The sequence below is a fragment of the Mustela lutreola genome, chromosome 14, assembly GCF_030435805.1.
Source record: "Mustela lutreola isolate mMusLut2 chromosome 14, mMusLut2.pri, whole genome shotgun sequence".
Lineage (NCBI taxonomy): Eukaryota > Metazoa > Chordata > Mammalia > Carnivora > Mustelidae > Mustela > Mustela lutreola.
Genome location: NC_081303.1, coordinates 13,140,106 through 13,164,935, shown reverse-complemented (window position 1 = coordinate 13,164,935; position 24,830 = coordinate 13,140,106). Strand labels below are relative to the sequence as shown.

General features: G+C 48.8%; 1 protein-coding gene and 1 pseudogene across 12 annotated transcripts in view; one reads left to right on the top strand and one right to left on the bottom strand.

Moving 5' to 3' along the window:
* PACC1 (proton activated chloride channel 1) overlaps positions 1-24,586 on the top strand; it is a 163,865-nt gene extending 139,279 nt beyond the window's left edge. For 11 of the 12 annotated variants that reach the window (XM_059145309.1, XM_059145305.1, XM_059145307.1 and 8 more), the window contains 6 exons: positions 11,968-12,177; positions 13,625-13,776; positions 18,456-18,598; positions 19,500-19,644; positions 21,909-22,016; positions 23,637-24,586. In XM_059145309.1, coding sequence (XP_059001292.1) covers positions 11,968-12,177; positions 13,625-13,776; positions 18,456-18,598; positions 19,500-19,644; positions 21,909-22,016; positions 23,637-23,798 — 920 coding nt within the window. In that variant the 3' untranslated portion in view covers positions 23,799-24,586. The remainder of the gene's footprint in view (positions 1-11,967; positions 12,178-13,624; positions 13,777-18,455; positions 18,599-19,499; positions 19,645-21,908; positions 22,017-23,636) is intronic. The other variant, XM_059145314.1, reaches the window with a different exon arrangement.
* Positions 886-2,644, bottom strand: LOC131814410 (small ribosomal subunit protein eS27-like; annotated as a pseudogene).
* Positions 24,587-24,830: the final 244 nt, after the last annotated feature.

The window sequence follows — 24,830 nt, the reverse complement described above, 5'->3', positions numbered from 1 at the left end:
TTCTCCCCACACCTGTACTTCACATTAAGCAAAGGAAATCTCACAGTTTATATCCTCTTGTCCTTCTGAGTTCTGTGGCACTTTTAGCACAGATTGTGAGTCGTCCTCTCCTGGCATCTCCCTGAAGCCCCTAGTACAGAGTCTTGCACATAGATTTGGTGTTTGATTCATGTTTGTAGCAGAATAGAATGAAGGACTTTTCTCTAACCTAAGACCCTTTGATAGTTCTGTGCTGATGGTGGTGGTGGCTTTTTTTTTTTTTTCTTTTTTTTTTAAGATTTTATTTCTTTGTCAGAGAAAGAGCGCAAGTAGGGGGAGTGGTGGTAGAGGGAGAAGCAGGCTCCCCACTGATCAGGGGTCCCAACTTGGGGCTTGATTTCAGGACCCTGTGATCATGACCTGAGCCAAAGGTAGACACTTAACTGACTAAGCCACCCAGGTGCCCCTGTGGTTTTGTGCTTTTAAATAAAAGAAAATGAAATAATTATAAGCAAATACTCTTATATCTTTGGATTTAAAGTCCATTTTTTATAGGGACCATATTGTTAGGTGCTGTTTCTAATCCAGGCTGAAAGTCACTGCCTTTTAATTGGAATATTTAGTCCATTTATGTTTTTTAAGTTGAAGTATAGTTTACCTATAGACCAATACATTAGTTCCAGATTACAACATGGTGATTCAAGAATTGTATGTAGTACACAGTACTCACCACAATAAATTGCCATTCGTCACCACACAAAATCAGTATAAAATTATTGACATACTCTCTATGCTGTACTTTTCATCCCCAGAACTAACTTTGAAACTGGAAGTTTGTACTTTTTTTTTTTTTTTTTAATTTAAAATATGTATATGGTTTTCCACTCATTTTGATTCAGGTTGCTTTTAGTGCTGCTTCTGTCAGAAGGAGCATCCTTCTGGAAGCTTTGCTTTTCTTCCTTATCAGTTGGCACAGGACAGCCAACGCACGAAACTGCTGTGTTTGTGCATGGTTACAGATGGCAGTGATTTTATGGCATCCAGGGCATTTCCCATCAGTGAAGTAGGAATTAGAGCTCTGCACCAGGCGCTGCTGCTTATGCTTCCTTTTCTCTTCCTCCAGGGAGGCATAGAGGAGGTCCTCTGCAAGGGGCATATTCTTGTGGGAAGCTTGTTGCCAGGAAGGCTTGAAGTTTGAACCTCTTAGTTCCTTTTTTGTTCTGTTTTGTCTTTTTAGTTCTCTTTTACCTATCACCCCTCACCCTTCTCTCCTCTGAAAACCTCCACCTTGTTCTCTGTATTTGTGAGTCTGTTTCTGTTTGTTTTGTTTTTTAGATTCTGCATATAAGTGAAATTTGTCTTTTTCTATCTGACTTAATTTCACTTAGCATAATAGGGTCCATCTATGTTGTTGTGAATGGCAAGATTTCATTCTTTTTTTTATGACTAATAGTCCACATCTTCTTTATCCATTCCTCTATTGTTGGATACTTGGGTTGTTTTTGTATCTTGACTATTGTAAATAGTGCTGCAATAGACATCAGAGTGCACCTATCTTTCTGAATTAGTGTTTTTGTTTTCTTTGTGTAAATACCCAGTAGTGGAATGGTAGTTCCATTTTTCATTTTTTGAGGACCCGCCATACTGTTTTCCGTAGTGACTGCATCAGCTTACTTTTCCACCAACAGTACATGAGAGTTCCTTTTTCTCCACGTCCTTGCCAACAGTTATTTCTTGTCTCGTTGCTACTAGCCATCTTATTGTGGTTTTGATTTGCATTTCCCTGATGATTAGTGATGTTGAGCATCTTTTCATGTGCCTGTGGCCATCTGGGTGTATTCTTTGGAAAATTGTTTTTCAGATCTTCTGCCATTTTTTAAATCTGATTTTTGGGGGTAATAAATGAGTCGAATGCATTCTTTATATATTTTGAATATTAACCCTTTGTCAGATATATCATTTGCAAATGATACATCATTTAGTAGGTTGCCTTTTCATTTTGTTGATGGTTTCCTTTGCTATGTGAATGCTTTTTAGTTTGATGTAGTCCCAATAGTTTGCTTTTGCTTTTGTTTCCCTTGCATAAGGAGACCAGTCCAGAAAAATGTTTGCTAAGGCCAGTGTCCAAGAGATTACTGACCGTGTTCTCCTTTAGGAGTTTTATAGTTTCTGGTCTTACATTTAGGTCTTTATTTCATTTTGAGTGTACTTTTGTGTACAATGTAAGTTGTGTGGTAAAAGAAAGTGGTCCAGTTTTATTTTTTGTACATCGATGTCCAGTTTTCTCAACAGCATTTGTTGAAGAGACTGTCTTTTCCCCATTATATATTCTTCCCTCCTTTGTTGTAGATTAATTGACCATATGTAAACATGGGTTCATTTCTGGGCTACCTACTCTGTTCTGTTGACATGTTGTCTGTTTTCTGCCAGTGCCTTACTGTTTTGATTACTATAGTTTTATAGTATAGCTTGGAATCTGGGATTTTGATACTTCTAGTTTTGTTCTTTCTCAAGATTGCTTTGGCTATTCACAGTCTTTCTTGGTTCCATACAGATTTTAGTATTATCTGTTCTAGCTCTATGAAAAATACTATTGGTATTTTAAGAGGGATTCATTGGATCTGTAGATTGCTTTGGGCAATATGGACATCTTAACAATATTCATTCTTCCAATCCATGAGTGTGATATCTTTTCATTTTTTGGTGTTACCTTCAATTTCTTTCAACAGTGTCTTAGAGTTTTCAGAGTACTTGACTTTCACTTCCTTGGTTAAATTTATTGCTGGGTATTTTATTCTTTTTGATGCAATCATAAATTGGATTGTTTTCTTAATTTCACTTTCTGCTACTTTCTGTATAGTGTATAGAAATGCAATATAGGTTTCTGTATGTTAACTTTGTATCATACAAATTTACTGAATTCATTTATTAGTTCTAATGGTTTTTAGTGGTGTCTTTAGGGTTTCCATATATAGTATCATGTTATCTGCAAAAAGTGACAGTTTCACTTCTTCCTTTCTAATTTGTATGGTTTTTAGTTCTTGTCTGATTGCTGCAGCTAGGACTTCTATTTCTGTGTTGAATAAAAATGGCAAGAATGTTCATCTTGTGTTGTTTCTGATCTTAGAGGAAAAGCTTTTAGTTTTTCATTCTTGAGTATGATGTTAGTTGTGGGTTTGTCATATATAGTCTTTATTATGTTGAGGTATATTCCCTCTGACCCTTTGTTGAGACTTTTTTTTTTTTTTATCATGAATGGTTGTTGAATTTTGTCAAATGCTTTTGCTGTGTCTACTGGGATGATCATATGGTTTTTAGCTTTCATTTTGTTAATGTGGTGTATCCCATTGATTTCTTTGCAGATATTGAAACATCCTTGCATAAATTCCTCTAGAATAAATTCCACTTGATCTTGGTCAATGAACTATTTAATGTACTGTTGAATTTGATTTGCTAATATTTTGTTGAGTATTTTTGTATCAATGTTCATCAAGAATATTGGCCTGTCAGTTTCTTTTTTTTTTTTTTTTGGTAGTGTCTTTTGTTTTTGTGTCAGGGTAATCTGAAGAGAAATCTGTTCCGATTTTTTATTTCTTCCTAATTCAGTTTTAGAAGATTGTGTATTTCTAGGAATTTATTTCTTCTAGGTCGTCCAATTTGTTGGTGTATAATTTTTTGTAGTAGTCTTTTATAATCCTTTTTATTTCTATATTAGTTTTAATTACTCTTTCATTTCGATTTTATTCTTTTAGTTCTCACTCTTTTTTTCTTGATAAGTCTGGCTACAGTTTTGTCAACTTTGTTTATCCTTTAAAGAACCAGCTCTTGGTTTCATGATTCCTTTCTATTTTTATTTTTATTTTTTTTAGTTTCTATTTTATTTATATCTTCTCTGCTCTTTATTATTTCCTTCCTTTTATTAACTTTGGGCTTCATTTGTTCCTCCTTTTCTAGTTTATTTAGGTGTAGGTTAGATTGAGATTTTTCTTGTTTCTTGAGGTAGACCTGTATTACTATAAATTTCTCTCTTAAAACTGCCTTTGCTACATCCCAAAGATTTTGAACTGTTGTATTTCCATTTTCATTTGTTTCCAGGCATTTTTTTTTTAATATTCCTTTGATTTCTTCATTCACTGATTTGTTATTTAGTAGCATGTTGTTTAGCCTACATGTGTTTCTGCTTTTTTCTAGTTTTTGTTTTTTCTTTTTCCTTGTAATCAATCTCTAGTTTCATACAGTTTGTGGTCAGAAAAGATATTTGATTTGATTCCAGTCTTCTTAAATTTATTGAGACTTATTTTATGACTGAATGTGATCCTTTCTAGGTAATGTTCTGTGTGTGCTTGAAAAGAATGTGTATTCTGTTGATTTCAGATGGGATGTTCTATATATATATATATATATATATATATATATGTTAAGTCTATCTGGTCTAATGTGTTGTTTGAAGACACTGTTTTCTTATTGATTTTCTGCCTAGATGATCTATCCATTGGTGTAAGTGGGGTGTTAAGATGCCATACTATCACTATATTATCATCAATTTCTTTTTTTTTTTTTTAAGATTTTATTTATTTATTTGACAGAGAGAGATTACAAGTAGGCAGAGAGGCAGGCAGAGAGAGAGAGGAGGAAGCAGGCTCCCTGCTGAGCAGAGAGCCCAATGTGGGACTCGATCCCAGTACCCTGAGATCATGACCTGAGCCGAAATCAGCGGCTTAACCCACTGAGCCACCCAGGCGTCCCTATTATCATCAATTTCTTTTTGTTTGTTAGTATTTGCTTCATGCATTTAGGTACTCCAGTGCTGAGCATAGATATTTACAATTTTTATATCTTCTTGTTGGATTACTTTATCATTATGTAATGCCCTTCTTTGTCTCTTGCCACAGTCTCTGTTTTAAAGTTCTGATTTTTGTCTGATATAAATATTGGTACTCCAGTTTGGGGAGCTTTTTTTGTTTTTGTTTTTGTTCTGTTCTTCTTTCATTTGCACAGTAAATGTTTTTACCATCCATTCACTTTCAGTCTATGTGTCTTTAGGTCTCAGATGAGTCTATTGTAGGCAGCATTTAGATGGGTCTTGTTTCTTTATCCATTCAGTCTTTTGATTGGAGAATTTAGACTGCTTCCATTTAAAGTTTTGATAGCCATGTACTTACTGCCATCTTGTTTATTGTTTTCTGGTTGTTGTAGTTTTTTTCTGTTCCTTCTTCTCTTGCTTTCTTGTGATTGATGACTTTCTCTGGTGTTATGTTTGCATTCCTTTCTCTTTATTTTTTGTGTTTTTATTTCAGATTTTTCGTTTATGGTAACTATGAGGTTCATATATAATATTCTAAGTATATAGCAACCTATATTAAGTTGATGATTGTTTAAGTTCGAACATATTCTAAAAGCACTAAGTTTTTACTCCCCCTGTTTTTATGTATATAATATCATAGTTTACATCTTTCTAGTTTGTGGCTTTCTTCACTAATGTTTTAGATATAATTGATTTTACTACTTTTGTCTTTTAATCTTTATACTAGCTTTCTAGGTGGTTGATCTACTATCTTTACTATATATTTAATTTCACCCATGACATTTTCTCCTTTCATAGTCTTCTGATTATGTTCTGTTCTGCTTAAAGAAGTCCTTTTAATGGCCAGGTTAGTGGTGACGAACTTTAAATTTTGTCTGGGAAACTCTCTCTCCTGCAATTCTGAATTATAACCTTGCTCAGTAGAGTTTTCTTGATAGCAGGTTTTTTCTTTCAGCACTTTGAATATATCATGGCACTGCAATGTTTCTGCTGAAAAATCAGCTGGTAGCCTAATGGGATTTCCCTCATTAGTAATTTTTTGCTTTTTTCTTGCTGCTTTTAAGATTCTCTCTTTGGGGCACCTGAGTGGCTCAGCGGGTTATGTGTCTGCCTTTAGCTTGGGTCATGATCCTGGGGTCCTGGGATTGAGTCTTGCTTTTCCCTCTCCCTCACCTTCCTGCTTTTGCTCTATCTCTATCAAATAAGTAAATAAAATCTTTCAAAAAAGTAAGATTCTCTCTTGATCTTTTTTTTTTTTTTTAAGGTTTTATTTATTTGACAGACAGAGATCTCAAGTGGGCAGAGAGGCAAGTGGGGGGTGGGGTGGGGAAGCAGGCTCCCAGCTTAGCAGAGAGCCCAGTGTTGCTCGATCCCAGGACCCTGAGATCATGACCTGAGCTGAAGGCAGAGGCTTAACCCACTGAGACACCCAGATGCCCCTCTCTTTATCTTTAATCCTTGACATTTTAATTACTACATCTTTTGTGGACTTCATTGAATTCATCTTATTTAGGACTCTCTGGATATCTCTTTATCCAGGTTAGATAACTTTTCAGCTATTATTTCTTCAAATAAGTTTTCTGCCCCTTTTCTCTGTCTTCTTCTGGGACCTCCATAATGCAAATGTTAGTACACTTGAAGTTTTCTCAGAGGTCCTGTAACCTATCCTCAATTTTTTTTTCACTTAAGATTTTTAATATTTTCAGGGGTGCCTGGGTGGCTCAGGGGGTTAAAGCCTCTGCCTTCGGCTCAGGTCATGATCCCAGGGTCCTGGGATCGAGCCCCACATTGGGCTCTCTGCTCAGCAGGGAGCCTGCTTCCTCCCCTCTCTCTCTGCCTGCCTCTCTGCCTACTTGTGATCTCTGTCAAATAAATAAATAAAATCTTTAAAAAAATAAAAAATTAAAAAAAAATTTTTAAAGATTTTTAATATTTTCAAAATTAAGATTTTTAATAATATGACAGCTATATCTTACTTTTTAAATTTAAATCAATTGATTAATATATAGTATATTGTTAATTTCAGAGGTAGAGTTTAGTGATTCATCAGTTTTACATAATATCCAGTGCTCATTACATCACATGCCCTCCTTAATGTCCATCACCCAGTTACTCCATCTTCTCAGTCCCTTCACCTCCAGCAACCCTCAGTTTGTTTCCTATGATTAAGAGTCCCATAGTTTTTCTCCCTTTCTGATTTTGTCTTTTTTTATTTGACCTTCCCTTTCCCAGTGATCCTGTTATGTTTCTTAAATTCCACCTAAGTGTGAGATCATGTGATAATTGTCTTTCTCTGATTTCTTTTAGCATAATACCCTCTTGTTCCATCCATGTCATTCCAAATGTCAAGATTTCATTTTTTGATGGCTGAGTAGTATTCCATTGTATACGTGTGTGTGTGTGTGTGTGTGTGTGTGTACACACCACATCTTTGTCCATTCATCTGTTGATAAATCGTCTTCAATTTTTAAAATTAAAAAAAAATTTTTTTTCTTTTTGCTATTCAGTGGGTACTTTCCATTATCCTTTCTTCTGGATTGCTGATCCCTTCTGCATCTGCTAAAATGCTGTTGATGTCCTCTCCTGTATTTTTCATCTCAGTTACTGTATTCTTCAACTCTGGTTGTTTTTTTTTTTGTTTGTTTGTTTGGTTGGTTTTTTTTGGTTGGTTGTTTTTTACATTTTCTGTCTCTGTTGAATTTCTCACTCAGCTCATCCACTCCTCTCTATGTCTTATGATCATCTTTATGACTGTTACTAGGTATTTTGCTTATCTCTGTTTTGATTAGTTATTTTTCTGAAGATTCGTCTTGTTCTTTCGTTTGGAGCATGTTTATATGTCTGCTCATTTTGTTTGATCTTCTGTGTTTTCATGAATTGGGTGAAACAGCTACCTCTCCCTGTTTTGAAAGAGTAGACATCATGTAGGAACTTACCTGCACAGACTGTGTATGCCTGCCTGTGTGTAGCTTTGACTGGCTGACCGGAGCTGTACTGGGTGCCAGCTAGGGGTCCTTGGGTGTTCTCTCTAGGAAGCATCCTGGCAGGGAACACTGAAGTTGGTGGTAAGAATGGGATGGAGGTCTGGGGCCATGTGGCGCTTGAGTAGGCATGGGTTGGGGGGCACCTTGGGAATATGGCTAGAGCTGGTTTGGGCTGGGGGCCTGAAGCTCACTGAGGCAGTAGATGGGCTTGAGTGTCTAGACTCTGCTCCCATCTGTGCTACCAAAGTGGAGAGGCAACATAAACAGTGGTGCTTCCCAGCACTTCTGACCCCAGAGAAAATTCTTGGAATCCCCCCAACCCCCACCCTGGTTTGTCAGAGGCTCTAGGGTTAGTGATGGGTTTTCTCCATCTTTAGTCATTTAAGCCTTTTAAACCACAGCTTTTTTTCTGTGCCCCAGCATAGGTGAATCTGCTTGAGGGTCCTTCAGGGCTGTCCCCCTCTACTCTAGTCTGCTTTGTCAGGGAGGGGTGCCAGCGACTCTTGACTTTTGTTGTGCAGAAGCTGTTCAATCAGCCGTCAGTTCTTCAGGAGGAATTGTTCTATATCTGGTTGTAGAATTGACGTGACCATGGGAGGACATGAGTTCAAGGTCTTCCTATGTTGCCATCTTGGATCCTCCCCTAGTCTGTTTACATTTAATGTAACTATTCATATGGTTTGATTTGGTTCTACCAGTTTACTGTTTTTTGTTTGTCTCATGTATTTTTTTGTTTCTCCATATTTCTTTCATGTAGCCTTTTTTTTTTTTTTTGTGGGGGGGGGGCAGCAAAACAAAGTTTATTGAGTGATTTCTTGAGCGATTGCAAAAGTGTTAGTACAAAGCTCCCAAGGAGGGAGGGGATCTGAAGGGGTTGCCCTCTTGCAACTTATAAAGCTTATGATGTTGTATAATTTTTGCTCTAGTAGTCTTATGTTTTAAAAATACATAAGCAGCTTTTTATACTTACCTACGTATTTAGCATTTCAGTGATCTTTATTCCTTCCTGTATGTTTGAAATTTATCTAGTGTTAGTTCCCTTTGGCTCTCAGAATTTCTTTAACGTGCATCGTGGTGCAGATGTGTTGGTGATGAATTCTTTCAGATTTTATGTTTGAGAATATCTTTATTTTACCTTCATTTTTTGAAAGTTAGTTTTGCCAGAATTTAATTCAGGGTTGACAGAATTTTTTTTCTTCCCGCCCTTTAAAGATGTTCCGTTGTCTTTGGCCTCCCTTATTTGTGATCAAAAGTTACTTGTCATTAGATATAATATCCAGTATGTAATTTGTCTTTTTTTTTTTCTAGCTACTTTCAAGATTTTTTTCTCTTTGCATTTGTAGTTTGACTGTGACTTGCCTAGGAACGGTTTCTTATTTATTCTGCTTGACATAGATGGAGCTTTTAGGATCTGCAAATTGATGTTTTTTCCCTCCAGTTTTGGGAAGTTTGGGCCATTATTTTTTCACATACTCTTTGTAACCCATTTTCTCTCTTCAGTAGATGTTGTTAGACTGTGGAATATTGTCCCACAGTTATCTAGATAGTCTCTGTTCAGTGTCTCCTTCAGTCTTTTTTTTTTTTTTTAAACTTGGTTAACATTTGTTCATTTAACTTCAACTGCACTGACTCTCTTTTTTCTGCCTTCTTTGCTATTAAGACAGTGCAGAGAATTTTTCATTTCATTTCATTACTTTTCAGCTTTAGAATTTCTATTTGGTTCTTTTTTTTAAAAAAAAATTATTTGAGAGAAAGAGAGAGAGCGAGCATGGGGCAGGGGCAGGGACAGAGGGAGATGGAGAAACAGATGGAGAAACATTGAACAGGAAATCCCTGTGGGTCATGATCCCAGGACCCTGAGATCATGACCTGAGCTGAAGGCAGATGCTTAAGTGACTGAGCCACCCAGGTGCCCCTGGTTCTTTTTTATAGTTTCTGTTTCCCTATTTCCTCTTCATCCATTCCTTATCTATATATTTTCCTTTAATTCCTTCAAGTGCTGTAAAGTTCCTGTCTGCTGATGGCAACATCTGGGTCATCATGGCCTTGATTTCTTTTTCTTGTTTTTTTACATGATTTTTTCTTTTTTTTTTTTTTTTTTATTAACATATATTATTTATTTCAGGGGTACAGGTCTGTGAGTCATCAGTCTTACACACTTCACAGCACTCACCGTAGCACACGCCCTCCCCAGTGCCCAGCCCCCAGCCGCCCCATCCCACCCACCCCCCACCCTCCGGCAACCCTCACCAAGTTGGCTTTGGTTTCTATAGACTACTTTTTCCATTCAGTTTGGGTCACATTTTCTTGTTTCTTTGCACGTCTATTGATTTCTGATTCAACAGAAAACATGATAATGATACATTTTGGAGGTTCTGGATTCTGTTACAGCCCTCCGAGGGACTTTTGTCTTAGCAGGCAGTTAATGTCACGAGACTCAAGTTCCAGACTCCTGGCTCCCCTCTACTAGCAGCCGCTGAAATCTCCACTCACTTTATGTTTCAACCTGCTGCTTTTCCTCTTGGGGCCCTTGGGGTCTCCAGCCAAGAATTTGAACATATTTTATTGCAGATTTGGTGGTTCACCCTCCCCATCCCTTTCAGAGTTCCCCTTAACTTTCTGCCTGCTCTGCCCACCCTGAACTCTGTCCACTGCCACCCGGCAGAACAAGCGAACTTATAAATGTGGTCAGGTTCATTTTCTTTCCTTCCAGGGTCGACTTTTCTCATTTCTGCCTGCTTTTGATCATTCTCCAGTGCCTTCACATAATTTTTAAGTATTTTGTCCAAATTTTGTAACTGCTGTCTGTAGGAGAGGTGTAACCCAGCTGCTCTGTCATTGGTGGAAGCCAGAAGCCAAGCACATACTTTTTTGGACTTAGGTTCACACTTCTCCCCGGCCTTGGGCTTAGCCGCTATGGGGAGACTCGGGCTTTTTCCCCTGGGAGCTCCATTTTCAACCGAGGAGTAGAGATGATGCAGAGAGAACACTATGGGAATGTCTCAGTTGGCTTGGGGTGCTGTGCCAAAGAACCCTAGGCTGGGTGGCTTACACAACTTTTTTTTTTTTTCCCTCAGTTCTAGAGATTGGAAATCAAAGATCAAGTTTTGGTTTCTCATGAGGCCCCTCTCCTTGTCTCACACATGGCCATCTTCTCCCTGTGTCCTCATGGGGCTTTATCTCTGTGTGTCTATGTCCCTGGTGTCCCTTCATCTTTCTTATGAGGACACTAGTCCTGTTGGATCCAGGCCCCACCATTATGCCCTCATTTAACCTTCATTATCTCCTTAAAGGTCCTATTTCCAAGAAATCACATTGAGGATTAGGGCTTCAGTGTATAAGGTTGTTGGGCGGACACATAATTTCGTTCCTAGTAGAGCTGATCAAGGTTGGGGACGGTCTGGAAGCAGGCAGGAGCGGCTGTGGGGATGGCGTCAGGACGCATCTCGTCAGCTGTTGAGTCGCTTACCTTAGCAATGCCATCTGCTGCTCTCTGCCAGGCACGTTGTGAGGGGCTTACGGTTCAGCGTGGGCAGGACTGGCTCTGCCCTCATGAGTTCACAGATGAGGAAGGTGGGAAGACGTCCCGATGGACAGTGAGGTCGCAGAATGATGAGAGAAGACATCTGGTGCCTTGGCAGCACTGACAGAGGGGTCCTCCATCCAGTGTATGGGTCGGGGAAGGCTTCCTCGAGGAGATGTCTTTCTAAACCAGAACCTGAAGTGTGAGTTAGGAGTCAGTCATGGAGGAAAAGGGCTTCAGGCCAAGCACAGGGTTGGATAGATGCGGGGGGTCCCGGGGTCGAGGAGGGGGCTCTGCACCCCAGAGGAGCAGAAAGTCATTTAGCACAGCGGGAGCCAGAGGCGCTGGAGGAGCAGAGCGGTGAGGGAGAAGGCCAGAAAGATGGGCTGGGGCCGGCTTCCGGGTTGGATTGTGACTGTCCTCCAGACGGGAAGGAAGTGTTAAAGAGAGTAGCAGTCTCCTGCTCAGAGGTCCCTTTCTGGCACAGTAAGTGCCTGGTGAATGTTGACACGTCCCACGTGTTATGGTTTGGGGGAAGGGGCTGAGGTGGTTGGAGGGTTGGGGGTGCGGATGACTTGCCTCCTTGCTAAAGCAGGGGAAGGGCCGGGAGGTCGCCGACCGCCTCTGGCTGCACCTGCCGCCGGGCTCTGGGTCACGCGTCTGGTGTTGCTGTTCAGCCCTGGACAGCGAGTCCGCCTCCAGCAGCATCCGCTTCAGCAAGGCCTGCCTGAAGAACGTCTTCTCCGTCCTGCTCATCCTCATCTACCTGCTGCTCATGGCCGTGGCCGTCTTCCTGGTCTACCAGACCATCACAGACTTCCAAGAGAAGCTCAAGCACCCCGTCATGTCGGTGTCTTACAAGGAGGTGGATCGCTATGACGCCCCAGGTAGAGACCCTGCCCCGGACGGGCAGCGGGGCCCAGGTCTGGGGCGCCGGCTTATGGAGGAGCCCCCGATGCCTTCCCCCACTGTGCTGGACAGCCGGGGGATAGCACGCAGCCGGACCCGGGCACGGTCTGGGTGTAGAGGACGCGCCCAGGGAGCTGCTATCAGTACCCAGCAGAGCGTGTCCTGTGCAGAGCGGAGGGGTGCACGGGGCCGGGTGCGGTCACTGCGTAGTGGGGTGGGCAAGGAAGGCTTCGCACGGAGCCGAATTTGAGCCCGGCCTTGACAGAAGAGAAGAGAGTTTTTCTGGGAGGGGGATGAACAGGAGCAGGGGTGAGTATAGGGAGGCGGAGGGCTTCCCTGGAGAGGATGTGTCTAGCCTGGCTCCAGATCGAGGCTGGTGATGAAGAGCAGGGGGGTGAAGGGTGGCAGGGGAGGTAAAGCCATCCAGACGTGGCTGGGGCCCTGCCTGGGGAGGGGGCTCCCTGTCTTCCCTGTCCCAGTGGGGCCTGGGGGGAGTCCCTGAGGAGGAGCCATCCCTGCCATAGAGGGTCATGTCTGCCTCAGGGCCGTGAGCCTGGCCCTGGGCTCTGAAAGTGTGGGCAGGAACCGGGAGGCAGGAGCTCAGAGGGCTCTGGCTGTGCGCACCGGCCGTGTGCACCTGCTCTGCCCACAGGATGCCCGACTCACCCTCTGGATGGCCTGGCTACAGGGCAAAGCCAGAGTCTCAGGGGCCTTTGTCTGGGCTTCTGGAAAGTGTGCGGCTCGCAGTGTCTTCACCCATCCTTGCCTGTCTTGTGTTTGTGCCTCTTCTCTGTGGGTCTGCCTTGGTCCCTTGATCTGCGGGTGTTTCTTTCTGAGCTCGGCCTGTGTCGGGTGCCGCACACCGCTCTTGGGTGTTCTGCCACCGAGGTCGGATGGCTGCCATCAGGAGAGCCTGGAATGAGGTGCTCTGGCTGCGGGGAGGGAGGGACCATTGAGTTGTGAATCACACCTGGAGCCCCCCACATCAGAGCAGGAAGTGAGAGGCATAGTGAGCCGTGGGGAGTCCCACAGCGGGGGGCCTCCCAGGCAGTGTGCGGGTGGTTGGTGGTGTGGGGGGCTGGCATGGCCAGGGTCCGGCATGGAAGCCCCCTCGGAGTGCGCTGAACAGGCCGGGAAATAGGGTGAGCTTTGGTGTAGGCGCCAGGAAGCCTGCACCCCAGCCAGGAGAGGGACTTTCTGGGAAGGGGATTGTGTCTTCCTTTAGAGTAGGGCTTTCTGAGGGCAGCAGAAAGCTGTGGCTCCCCACCCTCCAAAACCCTCTTCTTCTCCCTCCTCTGCTGTCACTTGAGGAGTCTTGAACTGGGGTTGTTGGTTGGAGTGAAAAAATGTGTGTGACTTGGTTTTAGGGGTGTGGGTAGGGACCATGACTTCTGACAGTCCCTTCTTCCTGTCTGTGCCCTCTAGGGATTGCTCTGTACCCGGGTCAGGCCCAGCTACTCAGCTGCAAGCACTATTACGAGGTCATTCCGCCTCTGAGGAGCCCCGGCCAGCCGGGTGACATGGACTGCACCACCCAGAGGATCAACTACACGGACCCTTTCTCCAACCAGACCCTGGTAATGCCTGTTCCCCCGCGCCAGGCCTGGGGAGGCCGCTCGGTCAGCCTGGTGCCCCGCGGCCCCCTGTCTTCTGTCTGCCACAAGGCCACTCCTGCTCCCCTTGTGCAGGCCCGTGGCCCCTGGCAACCATGAGGCTGTCCCAGGTGGAGTCACAGCCATGCCTGGCTGGCCTGAGTCGGCAGGGGGCTGTGGGGGCTTTAGCGTTCTCCGGGTACTCCTCGGGGGTTCCCGATGGTGTGATATGAGCCCGTCCTTGGCGGGAGGATGTAGGGCTGCAGGCTGAGGCCAGTGTGGTGTCGTGGCATGAGTCCTGTACCTGAGCCCCAACACAATTGCCACGTGGGGCCAACGGAAGCATTCATTCCTGGGGACGGGGCCTGGAAGCCATATTTTGAAGTAAGCAGGCCAGCGTGAAGAAGCTGGTCTGGGAACGAGGACCCCCGGCCCTGGCGGCAACCGCACAGGGTTTGGAAGGCAGGGAAGGAATTTCCTATATATGTAAATTTTCTCTTTTGCATCCCATGTCCTTGTTTCAGAGAGGACTGAACGGGGCTGAGTAAAGGTTTTCCAGATCAAAGAAAGGAAAGGGGCTTTAAGGTGGAGGCAGCAGCTGCGGGTGTCTGGAGGGGCAGGTGCCCCCCACCCCCCGCGGCGGGAGGCCGAGCTGCAGAGAGGCCGGATGACAAGGGCTCACCTGTGGCTCCTGGGGTGGTCGGAGGTGGACAGTCCGGCCGGGACGGTTCTGTTCACATTCGTCCTGGGCTTCCTCCTAAGATTGGGCTGAGATGGCTCCCTCTCTGGCAGAAACTAGAGTGAGATAACGTTTCCATGACAGTCCCACGAACCCAGAGCAGGTATCACCAGTGGACAAGACATTTTGGGCTGGTGTGAAATACAGATCGGGTCTCTGGACCCAGCACGCCGCCTCCACCCTGCAGAAGGCGAGGGGAAAGCCTTCCCTCCGGCTCCCAGCTCCGCACCCGCTGGCTCGGAGGGCAGGGGTCAGGGCAGCGGGCGGGACGGTCATCATGGCACCGTCCATTGGTGGGGCCTCCTGGGCCTCCTGCCCTCCCGGGGCACGAGGAGCTGCAGGGCATGACTTTTGCTTCTGGGTAAGAACATTCTCTGTGGAGGCTCAGTGGAGCTTCCCTGCTGGGTACCAGGACAGCCGAGAGAACTGGAGCAGAGCTCGAGATGGGCCTCCAGGGCCGACGGGGCACCAGGTACCAGAGAGGACTCTGTTCCCAGGAGGGAAATCCGCCACGTATGCGGCCTGCTGGCCTTGCCTGCCCACGGCCCCGGAGTGCCAGCCGCAGGCCAGCGCAGGCATGAGTGAACCCCGAGGGGCACCTGCGCCCTGGACCTGTGCTTGTCGCCCTGGCCTGTCCTTCGGGTGGGAGTGGAGAGTTTCGGCTCGTTAGACGTTTTCGGGAAACCAGTGGCATGGAAGAGGACCAGGAGGGACCAGTGGAATGGACTCGGTAGGGTGGGGAATGGATGCTAATTTAGATGAAGGGAAACGTACTTTTTAGGAACGTTAAGAGGAGCAGGATATAGCCCAGGAACGCTGTGCGGACCCCCACTCCTGCCGCCTGCTCTGGGAAACCCCGCTGGATGGCCGGGCTGCGCGGGGGTCTTGGGGTGGCCGTCCCCAGCTGAGCAGTGCCGCTGAGGAGCCCCTCGTGCTCGTCCCCAGACCTGGTGGCGCCGGTGGCACCTATTGCACTCGTTACACAATTTAACGACCCGCTCTGAGCACCCCCGAAGTGAGGGCGCTCATGGAGAGTCGTTGGCACAGAGATGGCACTGAAGGCCGTGCGTGCATCCGGCTCCGGGTGATGGTTCGTCTCCAGCGGGGCTGGCTGTGGCTCGTTGCTGTCCGTAGCCGAGAGCTGGGAGAGCTTCTGGCCTCTCTGGGCCGTGAGGCCGGGAGGTAGGGCCAGGCAGGCACAGGAGAGCGCCTGTGGGGATGGAGCCGTGGTGAGCCCAGGGCAGCTGTGGTGTCTCTGCAGGTCCCCAGGGACCTCCATGGCTGGAGGCATCTGTGCCCCACCGCAGCCCCTGGCCTTGGCCTCCCGGCAGATTGGGCCTTGGAGGAGGTCCTCGGTGGCTGTGCCTGGTGTAGACATCAGAGAGTGTGGCCCGCCCCCCCGACCCCCACCTTGGAGGTTCGCTCGCATCCTGCTTCCACCTCCGCCCGCCTTGTTTGCAGCGCAACGTCTGGGAAATGGGTCGGCTTCAGGCTGTTTGCGTCCTGACCAGTCTGTGTGCATGTGGCCCACCGGGGGCCTCCCCTGACCCGCTTCATCAGGCTCCCCGTCCTCGTGTTTCCTAGTCTCCGTTCTGTTCAGTGATGTTTACGGCAGGGGGGGCCGCCAGGCTCCAGGCTGTAGGACCCGTTCCTCTCCTCACCACCTGCCGTGTCCCTGGGTCCAGATGGCAAGCCCTTGCCTGCTTCGCTTTGCTCCAGAGCGTTCCCTGTGTATTGGGCTGACACTAGCCTGAGCTGCTGGGCAAAACCACGCACCCCTAATGGACACCGTGGCTGCGGCCAGAGAGGAGTCTGCTTCTTAGGAATCCACTGGGCGTGCGGGTGGGGGGCGCGCGGGGAGGCTAGCGATGGCCTCTGTCCGTCACTCTGCCATCGCAGGACAGGCTCTCGGGCCTCGTGGGCAGCCCTGGCTCACGGTGACGGGCATGTACAGCGTCCCCTAAGTCCCTTCTGTGCATGTTCCAGGAACTTGATCACGCGGCCACGGCCAGGCCGCTGAGTCCAGGGACTGGGGAAGTGGGTAATGGAACAGTTCGCGTTCTCTGCTGCCACTGACATGTCGCGGAAGGGCTGGGAATGGAAAGGACCAAGATCTCTCGGGAAGATGCAGCAAGAGGCAGGCAGAGTGAGGGCGGCGTTCCTGTCGGTCGACCTGGAAAGCCAGGAGCAAAGGGCTCCAGGAGGGGTGTTTATTTCGGATGGAAAAATAGAGGACTGTCCACTAGGATGCAACAGTCAGAAATCTTTGTGTGCCGGACAGCTTTCCATTTGTGTATTTTAGGCAAAACCTGTTAGAAATAAGAAATAGCCATTGCCTTAAAGGGTGACTAAGTCCGTACTTTTCTTTCTCACGTTCACCGACCAAATGGACAAAAGGAGTGAGGATAAGAATTGAACAGCACAGTTCATCAGTTTAGAGTGAGTGTCTGCGTGACGCTTTGTGCCTGACATCGCTCGCTCTCCAGGTGTCTGTGGAGCGTTGATAACAGCGACTGGCGTTAAGATGGTTTTCCCCAAGTTAACCTGCGAATCCAGGTCGTCCGTTGAAAGTCCGAGTTGATGTTTCCATGGAATTTAACAATCTAGTTTTAAAATGTCCTCTTAGAAGAGCACGTGTACAGCAATCACCCCACTGGATTTGGGGACAGGGAGCAGTGCCGCGGAGGGGACCTGCCTGGTCAGATGACAGAACTGTGTAAACCCGGGGAGCAAGCCCACATCTGCCCGTTGTCTGGGGAGCGGGACGCAGGTCCCTGTTTCTTACCAGATACAAAACTGAAAGCCGGGCACATAAAGTGTCTGAATGTAAAACCTTTAAAAAGTGTTCTAGGGGCGTCTGGGTGGCTCATTGGGTTAGGCCTCTGCCTTCGGCTCGGGTCCGTTGATCTCAGGGTGCTGGGATTGAGCCCCACATGGGGCTCTCTGCTTGACGGGGAGCCTGCTTCCCCCTCTCTCTGCCTGACTCTCTGCCTACTTGTGATCTCTCTCTTTTTCTTTCAAATAAATAAACAAAATCTTAAAAAAAAAAAAAAAAAGTGGTCTAAAGAAATACAGGAGGGGGTGCTTGGGTGGTCCAGTCAGGGTCATGAGCTCGGACCGCACGTCAGGTTCTGTGCTCAGTGGGGGTCTGCTTGGGATTCTCTCACTCTGCCCCTCTGCCCCTCCTCTGCCCTCCCCCCCCCAACCCCTGCTACCATGCTCTCTCTCTCACACACTTTTTTTCTTTTCTTTTTTTTTCTTTAAGAGAGAGTAAGAAAAATATAGACCATTGATGTAATTTTGGTTTTCCTTGACCAGCAAAACCCAGAAGCCATAAAGAAAAAAAGATCAACAGATATCACTGTATCAGATTTAAAGCTTAATGTAAAAAATGACATTAGACACAAAGTTTGATGGAAAAGTGACAGACTGGAAGAAAACATTTGTACATTAAATGGATGTAAGCTAGCATCCTTTTTATTAATTAATCAATTAGAGCATACATCAGCAGGGGGAGGGGCAGAGGCAGAGAGAGAGACTCTCCAGCAGACTCCCCACTCAGCAGGGAGACTGACTCAGGCTCGATCTCACAACCCTGAGACCGTGACCAGAGCCGACATCAAGAGTCAGACGCTCAGCGGACGGAACCACCCAGCCGCCCCCCGAGCGTCCTTCCTAAGTGAAGGGCTCCCCTAGCTCAGGCAGCCGCTGAGAAAAGTGGACAGAGGACAGTTGCTCTCGGCTCTGGTCCAGCGGTGCCCAGAGAGCCGCCCCGCGGGGCTGAAGGGGAGTGAGCACAGACAGCGGCCCGGGTGGCCTGGGGTCCTCTGGGGTCCGCCGGGCGAGGAGCTTTCCGGTCGCACGTGTCCAGGGCAGAGCAGCCGTGACTCCCCCAAGGCTGATTCGGGCCTTTGTGTGTCTGCAGAAATCCGCCCTGATTGTGCAGGGGCCCCGCGAGGTGAAGAAGCGCGAGCTGGTCTTCCTCCAGTTCCGCCTGAACCAGAGCAGCGAGGACTTCAGCGCCATCGATTACCTCCTCTTCTCGTCCTTCCAGGAGTTCCTGCGCAGGTGGCCTCTCCAGTCGGCAGCGGGCTGGCCCCTCCCGGGGCGGGGGCGGGGCGGGCACGCGGGGCGGCCATGACCCGGCGGCCCAGGGGCTGACCCGGAGCCCGGAGGCCCCGGAGACCTGGTCTTACGAAGTGCGGCAGGTCTGGCGTGGCGCGTGTCCGGACCTGCGGGCCGAGAGCGAGGTCCTGTCACTGCTGGGACCTTGTGCGCCCCCGAGTCCCTGGCGCCGGGCCAGGTGTCCCCTGCGCTGTCAGGGCAGCATATCTAGCCCTTGGTGTGTGTTTAATACGGGCATGAAAGTTCCTGTCTGCTGGGGGCGCCTGGCCGTGCCCTCTCTGGGGCCCGGAGTGGGCACTGGGATTGCAAGTGTTTTCTTCACGTGCCTGACTCCGGCCTCCAGGCCCTGCAGAGCCCAGGGCGCCCCGGAAGGGAAGTGGGGTGGCAGTCACCACGGAGGAGAGGCCGCTCCCCTGGCTGAGGCTGCGGGCCATCTTCCCTCCTCACACACCCCTGCTCCGTCCTTCTGGAACCTGGGGCCTCTGCTGTGGCGTCTTCACCCCTTCTGCTGCCGCTGTTCCCTCGGGCCTCCCTGCTGGAGCCGCCGGCCGGGCAGATGCCATGGGGGCCCGTCTGGGAAGGGGAGGCCAGCGGGTGCCGCTGCGGACTTGGGGCCGGTGCTCTGGGAGCAGGTGGGAAGGAGGAGGGACTCCCCCCATGAGAGGCCACCTCGAGCCGGGTGATAGCTCTCCCTGCGTGTGCAAAGCCAGACACGGAGCTTGGAAAGGGAGCAGGAAGTGGGCCCCTCCCAGTGGTGCCAGCCAAGGAGCCCGCTGGAAGCAGGGGCTGGAGTTCGAGCCCTGCTGTCGGGCCTAACTGGACCCTTTCTTCTGTGTCTTCCCAGCCCAGACAGGGTGGGCTTCATGCAGGCCTGCGAGAGCGCCTATTCCAGCTGGAAGTTTTCCGGGGGCTTCCGCACGTGGGTCAAGATGTCCCTGGTGAAGACGAAGGAAGAGGACGGGCGGGAGGCGGTGGAGTTCCGGCAGGAGGTGGGTGGCCCTGGCTTTGCTGTCCCCTGCCGGCCGCCGCCGCCCTCGATTCGGGGGTGCAGAGGAGCTTTGCAGAAGAGATGGCCTCTGGGCAGTCTTCAGAGTAGAAGGGACCCCGTGCCAGGGAGGAGACGTGTTCCCCGGGCCCTTCCCTGGGCCACCATCGGTCCCCACCAAACACGTGGGCCAAGCACAGATGCCTGCGCTTCGCAGAGCGGGTGACTCAGCCCACACAGCCTGGGTTCTCGGCCCTCGGAGGCTGCCGGCCGCGTCGGAGACGGGAGACTTGCAGGGAGGAGAAGATGCGGAGGCCTCTGCAGGCTGTGCACATGAGGATCCGTTGGGATGCATGGGGAGAAATCCTAGCTTTCTCCTTGTATTAATTTATCATCCTTTTTGCTATTTCTGAATATTTTGAAAGGCGTGTCATGTTAGAACAGTAATAGCAATGTTACATCACTTTGAAAGAGTCTCTGTATGGAGGGTATTTGCTGAAAACATGATCCTAATGGGAAGTGTGACTGCCTAATGGGAAGTGTGACTGAAGGCTTTCCACCCGCTGGCCTGGAACCCGGAGGTGCCCCGGAGTTTGCGGCCGCGGTCCCGGCGGTAGAAGGGGGAAGACCCGGGGAAGAGACCTGGCCGTGGGGATGGAGGAAGAGAGCATTGCGGTTGCCACAGCAGGGCTGTTTGTCAGGCACCACTGAAAGCAAGGCCGCACCCCTACCTTTGGGACCTCCACCTTGGCCGTGGCTGCCCCCTGCTTACATCTACACCCAGAGCCCCCCATCCTGTGTATCAGTGGCTGGGTGCTTGCAGAGGCAGCGAGGAGATGGGTCTGTTCTAGAAAACTGTTCCTCCTTGGAGATGTTCCACTGGGTTGGACATCGGGAAGGGCTGGGTTGGACTAGAAGGACCGACTCCACCGACGCGGCTGTCAGAAGCCAATGCCCTTTCCCTGTCCCTGGGACCTTCGGTTGCTCCAGATGAGACCTTTGGGAAGGGCTTAAAGCCGGTTTTCTTCAAGAGGACAGGCTTTTGGGGGAGCCTGGGTGGCTCAGTGGGTTAAGCCTCTGCCTTCGGCTCAGGTCATGATCTCAGGGTCCTGGGATCGAGCCCCACATTGGGCTCTCTGCTCAAAAGGGAGCCTGCTTCCCCCTCTCCAGCCCCCCCCCCCCCGCGCTGCCTGCCTCTCTGCCTGCTTGTGATCTCTGTCAAATAAATAAATAAAATCTTTAAAAAAAAAAAAAAAAAAAAGACAGGCTTTTTTCCTGTCCTAGAATGTGGCAACTCCCCTGGCAATGGGTCCTTAAAGTTTTCCTAGTTTTCAGCTAACCATCACATTCTAGATTTTTAGTGCACACTTTTCTCCAAGAGCCCCTAGGACCTCCCTCATCTGTCCCCACAGTGGCTGAGAAAAGGGTACCCGGTACCTTCCCCTTGCAGTTTGGTGCCGCCTGTCTGCCCAGCTCCCCCGCAGGAGGAGGAGCCCAAGGGGACCAAAGTCCCAGCGAATCTGTACATCTCAGAATGTCTGTGCTTTCATTATTGTCTAAACCGGAAGGCTTTTGGTGGGTGACCTGAACTCTGTTGAACAAGAGAAAGTTTTTTTTATGAAGTGTTTTAAGGTTTACAATACTTAACATGTGTATCGTCTCCTTCAGTCCCTCCCACACCTCGGTGATGTCAGCACTTTGCCCACAGTGGGGCAAGGGGCGAGGTCAGGGTGGACGCAGCCCCACGGCTGGACCTGGCGGCTTCCCTGGGACCTGTTTGCTCCCCGTGGCAGCAGGCGGAGTGTTCAGTGATGGCGCACCAGATCTTAGCAAGCCGCCCGCTACGCACAGCCGCGTAGGTCTGGGAGGTTGCACTTTGTCCCTAGAGACCTGAAGGGTCGAAATACTCCGCTTTTAAGATCAAGTGTTTTGAAATTTGAGGCTCTTTGGCTTCTAGTTATGCCTAATGTGGTCCTTCGAGTACAGTTTAGCTCTGAGTCCGATGCCCAGTGGCCGTTTGGTGATGACCCAGAACACCCACTGTGCGTCCCACATCCTGTTCGTTTCCCCAGGGGCTTCCGGAAGCCAGGGTGGTCTCGGCTGGTACCAGTCTCGGGATGTTGTTTGTGAGATTTCTGGCTTTGTCCGTCCAGAAAGTGGTGTGAAGGGAGCCCCGGTCCAAGGTCCCCTCACCGCCCTCTCCTCCCCTGTGACACAGGCTAGGAGGGGCGCGGAGGAGGTAATCCTGCTTTCTCTCCTCTGTCCCAGACCAGCGTGGTCAACTACAATGACCAGAGGCCAGCCGCCGAAAGGAGCGCTCAGTTGTTTTTTGTCGTCTTTGAATGGAAAGATCCTTTCATCCAGAAAGTCCAAGACGTGAGTATTACTTCGGGTCGCAAGAGCGGGTTCCCTGCGCCGGGGTACCGACTCCTCCTTGTGGGCTGTCCTTGTCTCCTTTCGCAGCACAAATTCGTTTGTCATTTATGACATTCGTGTTCTGTGTGGTGTTTCAGTGGCTGTCACTAGCCAGTTGGCCCTGTGAAGGCGGGGCTTCATCTTTTGTTCATGGTCGCTGTTACCATCCGGCGGGGTGCTTAGTGCAGAGTCCTTGCTTGGGAGTAATGTTAAGTGAATGAACTGAGTAGAAAGCATGAATTGCATTAAGATAAGGTCTAGATTACAGCTTTTGGAATCCCTTTTTTTTTTTAATGGGTCTCTGTTGGATAATGATCCTTATTATTTGTTGTCAGAGCAGAAAGGTACAAAGAAAAATTAACAGTGTGTCAATTAATGCCAGATTCTCAGACTCCGTCCTGGAGGGTAGGAATGATGGGACAGTCTTGCTAAAGGAACAGTCCAGGGAGACACCATCACCAGAGCCGGTCCCCAGTCTAATGCTAGATAATTCCCCAAACGTCCTGATGTGGTTGTGGCTTTAGGGGAGTGCCTTCTGTGGCTGAGACCCGAGCATGGAGGGTTTCTGTGACCATAGCTGCTCCTAGTGTCCCACCCTGCTGGACATCGTGGGCTGTCAGAGCCACGTGCGCAGGGGCGCGTGCAGCTCTGGGAGTGCGGGTTCGGGGTGGAGGAGCGAACGCCTTCAGCTCTGCGCCATCAGTTGCATCGTGAGCCGTTTTAGACTTAGGCTGTTACTCAGTCGGAGGCACCCATTGGCAGAGGAAAGGCCACACCTGAGAGGGGCCAGCCCTGAGCAGTGGCGCTGGGGGAACCGTTTTGTACTCAGGAGCCCTGAGGCTCCCCTTGTCCAAGGTCACCCTGCTTGGCTGACCTGGAGGTGCTGTGGTTCCCGTGCCGGGGACTCAGAAATGCAAGAGGAGACGTGAGCCTGGAAGGGTTTCGGCATTGAGTAGCTCTGGAGGGACTCATCGCAGACAGGAAGTGGCCGCCAGTGTTTTTGTGGGATAAAGGTCTCGGTTTTGGCTTCGTGGTCAGAGAGCGGAGCTCCAGGGAGCTGGGAGCGGCCCGCACAGCTGGGGAGCAGGAAAGCATCACAGGCCGGGGGCGTCCGAGGGCACAGTCTGGAGGTAGGAGTCCAGGACGGGGGACTGTCCCTGGACCAGACGGAGGGCAAGTTGGCCTAACTGAGGTGGGAAGAAAACAAGAGGAACTGACCTGACGGGAGAGGGTACAGTTCTGGGGGGAGCTGGTCCCACAGCAAGTTCACTTACTGTGGATGAGGCCAGAAATTTAAACCTCAGTACTGAGTATCTAATTTGTGCAGAGCTTTTTTAAGAAACTTTTTTTTTTCAGGATCCATTTAGGGGAGGAAGGGATTAGTATTTTTCTTCTCAAACTTGAGCTCTGCACAGTATAGTCAGAAGGAAGTACAGCCACGGCAGCTTTGGGACCAGGCGTTCTTCCTGCCCCTCCCGCCGTGTGTGGTGCGGGGTGCGAGGCTCTGACCAGGACGCTGGGATGACCTCGGAAGCAGAGAGGAAGCACGCCGGTAAGCTTGTGTGTGTCGCTCTTTTCCAGATAATCACCGCCAATCCTTGGAACACAATCGCCCTTCTCTGTGGGGCCTTCCTGGCATTGTTTAAAGCAGCAGAGTTTGCCAAACTGAGTGTGAAGTGGATGATCAAAATTAGGAAGAGATACCTTAAAAAAAGAGGTCAGGCAGCAAACCACATAAGCTGAGGTGGCCTCGTGGTGTTGGTAGAACTGCCCCCGGCGATGGAAGTTCTCGTCATTTCTGTGTTGGTAAACGGAGCGGCCAGCGGCCCTGTGCCCACCTGCCACGGCCTCGCTGGGAGGACCAGCCTGCCAGACTGCAGCTTCTCACCTGGCCCCGAAAGAGGATGTTTAGAGCCTAATGGAGCAGATCCAGTGGATAACCTACAACCTATTTAAGTATTTAAATTATTAATGAACATTTTTGGACATATGACTAGGGATTGTGGAAGACGGAATTAGATATGTCTCAGGTTTTCTGAAGGTTTGTGAAGCTGCCTTACTTGGTTTGGTGTATAGTTAAGCTCTAACGGGATAATCCAGGCTCTACACTTCACCTTAGTCCCCCCCCCCCCCAAGGTTTTTATAAAGTGGACAGAGAGTGTGATTTTTTTCCCCCAAATCCTGAGGCTGCAGATGCGCAGGTTCTGCGTTGAGCCCTCTGCACCCCATACCCAAGGGCAGAATCCGTTGTGTCCGGCGTCACCAGCCAGTTCCATCATCCAGCCTCTGACACGTTCTCTCATTTGTTAAATTTTAAATGGGACTTTTGTAAAGCTTCTAGAAAGTAGTGCTAAGATATCTTGAGGATTGACTAGCCACTTACGTGTCTGGCTCGAGTATCTGTTGATGCGGGTATGAGCGCGCAGTGATTAACATGCAGAAGCCCTGTGACATGTGTGCAGAGGAGATGCCTACTCAGTGTATTTTGATGATTTTATTAACAGGTAAATAAAAGTTAGGTTAATGCAAAAGGAGTCAGTGTGCCAGTATGAGTCTACTTGATCGGCAGGCACCAGTACGCTTTCATTCTGTGACCTCCAAGCGAGTGGCCTCATGAGCTCGGACTCCCCAGGTGACAATCTGGACTCCCAAGTTACGTCATGACTGTGTCCAAGGAAAGGCAGGTGGCCCAGTGGGGAAGAGTGACAGATGTACTCCCCTGAATAAGCTGTGCTCTGTTCCTGCCCTACCAAAGCACCCATCTGAGAAAGGGGC